This window comes from Electrophorus electricus, chromosome 6, assembly GCF_013358815.1.
Source record: "Electrophorus electricus isolate fEleEle1 chromosome 6, fEleEle1.pri, whole genome shotgun sequence".
Classification (NCBI taxonomy): domain Eukaryota; kingdom Metazoa; phylum Chordata; class Actinopteri; order Gymnotiformes; family Gymnotidae; genus Electrophorus; species Electrophorus electricus.
Genome location: NC_049540.1, coordinates 21884120 through 21894533, shown reverse-complemented (window position 1 = coordinate 21894533; position 10414 = coordinate 21884120). Strand labels below are relative to the sequence as shown.

The 10414-nt window shown below is 38.2% G+C and overlaps 1 protein-coding gene across 3 annotated transcripts in view; it reads left to right on the top strand.

Moving 5' to 3' along the window:
- The first annotated feature begins 2179 nt into the window (after positions 1 to 2179).
- rap1gap2b (RAP1 GTPase activating protein 2b) overlaps positions 2180 to 10414 on the top strand; it is a 28065-nt gene continuing 19830 nt past the window's right edge. For 2 of the 3 annotated variants that reach the window (XM_027003632.2, XM_027003649.2), the window contains exons 1-2: positions 2182 to 2487; positions 5026 to 5061. In XM_027003632.2, coding sequence (XP_026859433.2) covers positions 2444 to 2487; positions 5026 to 5061 — 80 coding nt within the window. In that variant the 5' untranslated portion in view covers positions 2182 to 2443. Of the gene's footprint in view, positions 2488 to 5025; positions 5062 to 10414 lie in introns of all 3 variants that reach the window. The other variant, XM_035526773.1, reaches the window with a different exon arrangement.

The following is a 10414-nucleotide window of genomic DNA, read 5'->3' as shown; positions in this document are numbered from 1 at the left end:
TGAAACAGGCCAATATTAGTGAAATCTAGTATCCAAAAGCTTCGGTTATAAAAATGACTGAAAGAATGTCCATATATAACTGTAACTGTGTGTATATGTTTACTTATTAATCCAACATTCGATCTAAAACTTAGTCATTTCAATTTCTCATTACACTATTATTTCATTGTTTATTGAATTCAGTAAATTGAGCAACACTTACTCTAGGGCAGCAATGCGCAATCTGTTTTGTCGCGTGTGTCCCAGAATTTTCAAATTTTGACAGAGCTGCGTAAGCCAACGCAAGACAGGTGGTGCCAAACTCATTTCGCAGGAATTTCACTCACAACTGTTTTCACCCAGTTCCACTTATTAAATAATTTGTTTCACTCAGTAGCAGCCGAGATACTTCCGACAGTAAACACCTGACTCTTATCAAGCGTTTTTCCTATCTCACTAAAAAACTGCAGTTATGAAACCGCTCTTTAAAAAAGAAAAATCTGGAAACACCTCGGTTAAGTATTCACAGACCCATTTCAAAACATTCGTTCATTGACATAATTACTGACTTCTAGCAACATACAAGCTTTCTATCCTTAAAAAGCTGTCTAGACAAATTTCAGTCAGGATTGCGTCTTACTCATAGTATTGAGGCTGCTCTAATTAACGTAAATTATGACATTAATTTTAAATACAGACTGGGAAAGTATCAGTTTTACTACTGTTCGCTCTCAGTGCAGCTTTTGATACGATTAGCTATAAAATTCTCATAGTCTTGAAACAGGTGTTGGAGTCTTTGTTGAAATAGAAAATAATGTTTATGAAAGAATGCCGATGACTTGTGGTGCCCCCCAGGGTTCAATTACTGGGCTGCTTTCATTTAACTTATATATGCTTCCTCTTGTCCAAATCTTAAAGATTTAGGTCTGTCTTACCACAGACATGTAGACAACACACGGATTTACCTAGCCCTCTTCCAGAACAACTACAGTCCCCCCAACTCACTTTGAGTGTATTATTAACTGTATTACTCACTGGATGAACCAAAATCTCCTGCATTTGTGTAAAGAAAAAAACAGTGATTGTTATATTTGGAGCGATAAGAGGCCAGAAAAGCTGCCTACTGGGACTCAAATCTAAAGAGGTAGATTGTAACCTTGGCGTACAGTAGACTCTGATCTCAGTTTTAGCAGTCACATGAAATCAGTAACTAAATCCTGCATTTTATCACCTCATGAAAATCAACAAGATCAGGGAGAATATATATATATATATATATATGACTGTGTGTGTGTGTGTGTGTGTGTGTGTGTGTGTGTTATAAAAATTTTCATTGTATTTTCATTTCTGTGATTTTAATTTATTAGTATTCTGACATTATTCAGTTATTATTAAAAAGCACTGAGCCATATGAAAAGATTTATGATTTTTTAAAAATGTGAAACTCACAGTGTGAACTCATGTAATCTATGTTTAAGAATGCAAACCTATTGTTTGAGCACTCTGTATGTGAAGCCTCACACCAGCTGGGGGCACTATTGTTTGTTTGTTTGTTTAATAATAAACACATTGACACAATATCTGGGCTTCACTGCTGGTTTAATGATAAATAGATATTTGAGTTCTTAACACCAGTACAAAGGATCCTACATATTTCAACATTCATACTTTGTGATTTGAAAATACTTTTTATTTCAATCACCTTTACTGTATTCAGACAAGGTAAATATTTATTGTTCAATATTCTTTTGCTTGACAGTAATAAGAAATTAGCCTTTTATTTGCTGTTTGTTTATGTGTTTATTTGCAAGGAGTGGTGATATAAAAAGCAAATCCATTTTTTTATATCTCTCAGTTACATATCTTCTTGTTGTTGTTAATGATGTTTATTTGCAAACAATGGTGATGTAACTATAAGCAAATCCCAAAAAATATTTGGGTTATGGTCTTTTGTATATGAAGGTCCTGATGTCATCATCAATGCTATGTTTTCTTTATAGAAAAAATGATCATAATTGATACTATTTTTCCTTCATAGAAAAAATGTCAGATTTTTGGACCACCATTATTTGTTGCCATCATTCTTTGTTGCATAGCTGGAGAAGGTTGATATGTTTTGATTAAAACAGTTGTGACATACGCACATTCAAAATAAGAGGGTGAGAGATGGTGAAATGACTGCATCCAGCCCCACCTCCCTTACCCCTCTGCTCTTCCTTCCTCTCTTTCTTGCTTTCTTGTGTGGAGTGGAGCGCTAAAGTGAGACGGAGCAGCGTAGCAGGTGCAGGAATCAAAAACTGTCACAGAGAGAGAGAGAGAGAGAGAGAGAGATCATACTACACACAAACACACAAAGAGAGGGAGGATTGTAGAGGGAGAAAAAGGGGGAGTGCAATTGAAACAGTTGGAGACGTGCATTTAAAAAGAGAGAGCGGGACGGACAAAGAGCAGTAAAAGAGCAAGCATGCTGAGGAGGAAGAGGAGCGTGTCCTTTGGAGGATTTGGATGGTAGGTACCACACATGGAGCAGGAGCTGTGTGCTAGCTAAAGTGTGAACGTGTGTTGGAGGCAGCGTTTGTGTGTGTGTGAACATGTGTGCATCTGGATGTGCATTTGTGTGTGCGTCTGTGTGTGATGGACGGAGAGTATGTGTACATGATTTGAATAAGAGATTTTATTGCTACATATAAGCATGCATTTGCTTATCATCACTGATGTGCACTTAAAATGAAGCACTGAACACCTTTAGTCAAGGTTGAGGACACGGCCAAGTTAGGTTTTACAACCTGATACTGTATGGAATTTCAGTAGGGATGTCTGAGGCCAAAACTCTATCAAGCATTGTTAAGGTTAGGTGTTCCTTATAAAATAAAACCAGATGTGTTAAGTTTACATCCTGTCAATTATATCATGTTCTAATATTTTTAAGTTAGGCCACACCTCTGATGACTACTGAGCGTGTCTTTTCAGTGACAAGTAATCTGCCAGATACACTGTCATGCTCTGACTAAGCAAGTGTTCTAAGCATTCTGCTCAGTTTGGCACACACACTGTTTTTATTCATGCTTTCCTCAGCTAGCCAGACGGGTTAATACAGGAGAAATATTCTAGGACATATTAGTATTATCACACATACACGCATCAGTTTTGCACAGTTTCTCTTTTTTTTTTTAATCTCTGTTCTTTTTACTTTTATTTTAAAATAGATAATTTGATTTGTCTCATTTCTTAATTATCCTCTGTACTCACTGTATAACTGTAAATAGTCCAGTGTGTCAGTATGTTTGGTATGTTACATGTGCACTAACTGAGGTAAATATGTTGTATATGTAACATACCATACCTGGCAAATAAAAGAGATTCTGATTCTAATGTTTATGTTTGTATTTAAATATGTGACTTTATCATTCTTTGTGGGTATGATAAATGTACATGTGTCCCTGTGCACTGAAATATTGAATGTGGTTGTTTTAGTCAGTGCCATAAGAGAGGGTGAATGCTTTATTTATGACAGTGGTGCTGAAATAGTGGTGCTGACTTTTTTGTTTTAGCACTTACTTCACTATCTCTCACTACAATTCTCCATCTTTTTCATACCTTCTTTACAAGTTTAGCCATTGCTGTGCAAAAAAATAGGTTATTTTTAACTTTTCTTCTGATTCATTACTCTTGCTGATATATGTGTGTGTGTGTGTGTGTGTGTGTGTGTGTGTGTGTGTGTGTGTGTGTGTGTGCGCGCGCGACATTCAGAAGTTAAAAGAAAGATGTTTATTTCTGATACCTTTGCCATCAAGCATATAGCTGTTTACTTACATCTAGATCTGTTCATTACCAAAACAGAGTAAGTGTCCAGAGAACAAAGCTAGTGGAAACCTTAGCACCTAGAGAGGTGTACTCACACTGTAGGTGTGAAGATTGCATTGTTGCCCTTGTACTAATTGCTACTAGTTTGCAGAATAAAATGAGCACTTTGTGTTTCTTTCAGAACATAGCCAACATGTTCTGTTTATGGAATTGCTGTATGTCAGCTTTTTGCATGCTGTGGGAAAATCTGTCATACACTTGCACACACGCCCTTCCTTTCTCACTCTTACCACCACACCCAGTCAAACCACAGGCCCCACACTGACACAACCCTACCCCAGTCAAAAAAAACCATACCATCTATTGACAAATGTTCCAGTTCCCTATAACTCACCTATGATCTATAAAGAGAAACAGAAAATGTGAAAAAAGGTTCTCTCTTATCCTGACAGATGAATTACACATATATTCAGTATATGCCTATATGTTTTAATTTTATTTTTTCTTACTCTCTCATTCTTTCACTCTCTCCATGTCCCTCTAGCATCTTCCAGTCCCACTTCCATGAATTCACTTTTTGGGCCATTGGAAAGGTTTCCTTCTTTTTTTGGTTCCTCTGAGCCTGACGTAGCACTGTTAGGGCTTGTGTGGACTAGCCTCCTGTTCTAAACACAGTCTCCAAATGCATGCACACTGTTCCTGGATAGTATTCTCTTTATCTAGGCACACCTGATGATATTTCAGCCTGGCTAAAGATTCATTACTTTTGACAATTATGTAAAAAGTAGGGATGGCAATACTCACTGAAGCTTCTCTCAAGCTTCAAAATGTACACCAATTTATTGTTACTAAGTTTATTGCATTGTGCTGATATTTATGAGAACATAGTCATAGTTAATGGATGTCAGGCTAAATAGCACTGTCGCAGTTCCTCACTAACAGGTAGTGACAACAAAATAACACTTGGATGAAATTCTGTAGGGAAGAAAACCCCTTTTGAAACAATATTTTAATTATTTCTTTGCCCACAGCTTTTGATAATTAGATATTAAGTATATTTTGGATTCTTGACCACAAATAGTGCATTTTTGTTTTCTTGTTGCTCAATCAGTTGAATCAGTTGTGTTGAAACACAGAAAAAAAAAACTGCAAAGCATGGGATATGCTGAATGATATATCAAATTTACTGTATGGAGGTTTGATACCTTATCCTAAAATCACTTTCTTTCCCTCTGAACACAGGATTGACAAATCTACCATCACTGCTCTTCGAACTCGGTAAGTAATATGCATTTCTTTTAACACACCTGCCCCCAACTACCACCATCCCACACTAACAGTGTGATGAAAAAAAGTGGTTTGTTAGGTTGGCCATGTAACGGTTGTTACTACATTCAGCCATACAGTGCGCCTGTGTGTTCTAGGTTGCTCAGAGAAAGATCAGCCAGATGGTGTGATTCTATTTATATTAGTACTATTGGCAAGGTGAATACTATAAACCTGTAGTGGCTGTAAAACCTCACCTGCACCCTGTGTGTTTTTGTGTTGCCAATAATCAGTGTTCATTAAAGCCATAAGACTGACTATCTGAAGATGTGCTTGTTAACTAGATGTGTAATACAACCCAGAATGTGTACACCAACAACAGGAACTATAGAAAAGATGTGATAATCCCACTTGAATCAGAGAATAAATTCAGCTTTGTTGGGAACACTCATAGCTGGGACTCACAGTTGGATATTTGCCTAACAATGATGACTCCACTATGCAATTGAGAGTTAGGGAGATTAAATTTGGCAAGCAGTTACCTTGCTAACAGGTGGCATCCCTACATCTTACTCTTCACCTGCTGTTCAGTCTCCCCCAGAAAGCTGTTAACTGTTCCGGAGGCCAGGCATGGTGAATACAATACAGCTAAGGAACAGTACACTTATATAGTGCACACTGATTGTGTCTGCATAATGCATTTCTGGCTTTTCCGGTTCCAGAATTTTCATGCCATATACTTTACTTTCTATTTGCATTAAGTAGTTAATTATATATCTTGCACTACCACTTGATTAAGAAGACTGGATTGGTAAAGGTTAGCCTGTAAGATCATGGCATGAAACAAACAGTGCTAGCCTGGAGGCTAGTTAAAATGTGTCAACATTTACCCACTGGCACTTCCAGGAAATCTTTGCGGCAGCATAATGAATGTTCATTGACGCATCTAACATTCCTATAAGTTTAATTTGCCAAGCATATGACTATCAGAGGCTTTTGTTGTTTTTTATTTTTGTTTGTTGTGTGTGTGCGTATGTGATTTTTCTTTAGTTATAGCTGAATTCATGTTGCTGTATCTGTGCTTGTATGTAGGACTGTTCAAGATTTATTGAAGTGTGTCAAACATCAACTCTCCCTAGTCTATGATTTATTCAACGCTCCGGTACATGTGCTATGTACTCGCAGGATCACTTGCTCTGTTTAGTTGTTGCCTCATTAATACAACCTTCCAACCTATTTGTGCATTCCATCCTATCTGTGGGCTTTTCAGCCCATTCATACCCCCTCTCCTCTTATTGCCTTCCCAGTCATCTACCTCACTCCCTTCTCCACACACACACACACACACACACACACACACACACACACACACACACACACAAAAAAAAACTAAGTGAAGTGCTTTGTACTCATGCCTCATCCAGAGCAAGGGATTACAGCTGTGTAATCAGTAGCTGTCGTGAGCACATCACTTTGTACAGTCTTCCATCTGGTTTGAGTTACTAGAGAGGACCTGTTGATTTCCTGATTTCCACAGCAAACATGTCTCAAAGATCCTGGTAAGTTCACCTTGCAAATATACAGCATGCATGTTGCTGATTACATAACAATTAGTATGCGTCTTTTATGCTAGTGCTAACATTGTATCAGATTCTATTATGTGCAAGTTTTACAGTGACAAAAAAACAAACAAACTTGTAACTGTAGGTTCACTAAGATCTTTGTAAATGAAGATAAGTAGCCTAATGTTAACTGTCATCACACAGTTGTCAATTTATGTTAGAAAGCCTGGGTACATTTTTAGTAAGTAGGTCAGAAACTACTTAGTAAAAGCAATTTATAAAGAACTTTAAGTACAATGAAAAATTGAACATAGCAGAATTAACATAGCAGTTGCCTCCTTTGGATTGCCAGAAAAAGAGTTGTCCATTCATTTATACAGTTTTTTTTCCCAATCTTAAATGGCAAGGTCGGATACTAAAATTAAAGCTGATGTATAGTCATGTTGTAGTTGTCCTTTTTGACACTAGTACTCGACTTTTACTCTGATGACAATTTAATATGAACTGCTAAAGCCTGACGTGCACATAACCACCATGCCCATGGACTTTAAATACAGTCACATTCTTACATTAGGCCCAATGTTTTATTGCCTATTCAGCAATTAATCTTACGCACTCATAGTAAACTTGAATTATTCTGAATAGTAAAACTTTAGTACACTGATTATAGTAAAGCCTTAATATACCTATCTATAGAAAAGCCTTAGAGTGCTCACCCTAGAAAAAGTTTAGTGTGCTGTCTATAGTAAATCCTTAATGCACTCTCCAATCTTCTGAGCACTCTCTCTCCCCTATAGTCTGAATAAGCTCTCTTCAGTAAAACCTGAGTATGCTCTCTCCAGTAAACCCTGAGCATGCACTCACTAGTATAGCCTGAATATGCTCTCTTCAGTATAGCCTGAATATGCCCTCTCCAAGCCCTGAAACTCAATCCTTCCCCCTTTTAGTGCTCTTGGCATCCATTTATTTCTAGACTGCTACACCTCAGCAATGACAGCTTCTCTTTCACTCCACCACTCATCTCTATGCACTCTCTCATTCACCCTCACTTACTCCCTGCCAACCCTCTAGCCTTGTAGAAGCCTTGTTCTGATAAGACGCATAACTGTGTAACAGGGGCTGAAACTCTGGTCAGATCAGTGATGATACCCACAGTCTACTGGGGGAGTAACCACACTCTAATGATGGGGGGCCCATGTGCGAAACGGTTAGATCATAGAACAGGTAAAACAAGAAAAGTAAATAACTAAAGGTGGGGAGTTGAAGCCCGGCCGCCTTGTTGCAAGGCAAACAAACACCCGCTAGAAAACTAACTGTTCGTATATCGCTCTTCAGAGGAATGGAGGACAACAAAACGAGGGGAAACACCATGCAGAGCATGGGAAAAGGGAGAACCAAGGACGCCACAGGAAAATTGGAAGCCCCGATACACTGGGGAAAACCAAACTAAAACTTCCCAAACAAATCAGAAAACAGGGAGGAACAGTAACAGCTAAGGGGAGCCTTGGGAGAGAGAGACAGATATGAGAGGGAAGGGAATGTGTAAAAACAGACACCCTCACAGAGTAGAAGTGAAGAGTAGCACAAGGGCTCACAGAACTCAAGACCCAAAGTTACTGGGTAGGAGCTTGGCTCAAATCTTTAGCAAAGACCCAACACTGAGTGGCTGCGTCATTGGCCTTATATAGGTCTAGCCCAGCTGTTGGGCATCAAGCCTGATTAGTAGTGTGCCTGACTCGAGGCCTCCCTCTGGTGGCCAGAGGGGGCCTCGGCCTGGTAAGAACCCTTACAAACTGAAAGTAAGGACTGCTCTGTCAAGGAGGAAAGTGTAACAACCACAGTGCTTGCTGCAGCAGCACAACCAGCATCATACAGAGGGATTTTCTAAAATTATTAGTCTTACTGACTTTATACTTCTACATATTAAGCTTACCATTAAAAACCATGAATCAGCAAATGTCTGAAACAAAGGTATCAAAAAACTTCATAAGTATGACTTAGTTTGGTCTATTATAGTACATGTATTTATCTATAATAGTAGATATTGTTCTATAATAATCTTGCAAGGTACATATTTCAGATTGAAAAGTCCCACTGTGCAGTAGTAACTGATATCAAAATAACCTAGCAGTTTGTGCAAAGACATTGTAGATATTTAACTATTTCTTATTCTATTGTTCTTCTTGGGGTCTTAGGGTGAACTTTGAGAAAATTGTTGAACAGTGGTGAATGGTTGCACTCAGTGACAATCACTTTTTCTTCTCAGTTCTTTGAAATTTAGCAACAGAGAGTTGAAATTAGAGTTCTAAAAGCTTTGCATTGTCCAGTAGATTTAGTTGAATAGTCTCAGACCACATACTTTTAACTGGTACAATCAGATTTTCCAGACCAATTGTTTTCTTATTTTCATGGTCATGCAAATACAGGTACAAATACTGACTGTCATGAAGGAGACTCTGTGTATCACTCTATGACTCTATTTGATAAAGAGAATATTTGACTATATATCAGCACATGAGATTTGCCTATGTGGTATGCTGTGGTTTATTTATTAGCTTGTGTAAGTTCATTGTTTAAAATTGGGTTTTTCAGCTTTCTAATGTGCATAGTCCTGAATATTAAAATGTGTTCAAGCACAATATACAAATTCAAAAATGAAAGGAGAAAACATCCTTGTTTTTTCAAAGGACCTATAACACATCAACTGTAGCATTTACTACCAGTATCCTACCAGTAGAGGGACCTAACACTACACTAACAAATACAATAGTAGCTATTAGAGAAATTCTGTAGGCTGAAACATACTAATTGTTTAACTATAGATTAGTTAGATATACTCTGATCCTCAGTCTTCCTTACAGAGAAGAGCAGCAATAGTTTCTTAGGCCTGCATGGTTCTCAAAGAGTGCGTAGGGCACAACAAGAAAAAACACACTGTTGTTATTTCCATGCTTCCCAGTCATGTTTATAGCCTCCACTAATTATCTCTGCCAAGAAACTTGATTCCCCCTCTTTGGTGCAGGAAAGTGAATGTAAAGAAACTGAAGGTGAGGCTGTGTGGCTTTCCCTAAGTTGGAGCTGTGTGGCTCATTTACAAAGGCAGCTTGGTGCTGTAGGCCACGGTAAGTGTATTTTGTGTGTGAATTGAGCTTAATTCTCTTTTCTTTTGTTGCCATTTACCTTGCTCATTAGTCTTTCATGCTGACATGGCCAGACATCATACAGCTACTAAAGATATATAGCATACTAGCTAGACTTTTGATGCACGCTCTAGAGTTTTGATGCAAGCTCTAGAGTTTTGATGCAAGCTCTAGAGTTTTGATGCAAGCTCTAGAGTTTTGCTGTTCTGACATTTCTTTTGCATCTTAGTCTCTTAAGATGACTGTATTTTAGCTTTTGGCATCTTTTACTTTTTTCTCCTTCCTTCCCCCTCCTTTTCCATTTCCTTTTGTCTCCGTCCTTCTCTCCATCACGTTCCCTTACTTCCTCACTCTCTATTTCCCTCTTTTTCGTTCCTTCTATCGTTCTCTCTCGTTTTCCCACTGTGGTTTTGGGCAAGTAGCCTTTGGCCTTTTGCAGTAGGTGAATAACACAAATTATGGAAGCAATTTTATAGACGACATTTTTGCATGATTACACAATTTCTGTATTGATGACTTCAGAATGCATTAGTAACTCTCAGCCCCTAACCCAGAGAAGCACAGAGAAACAGGTGCAATTACATACTGTAAAAGGTCAGGGAGAAAACAGGTGAACAGCTGTAGCACTGTTGGACACTGGTTGCCATAAAGAGAAAAGAATGG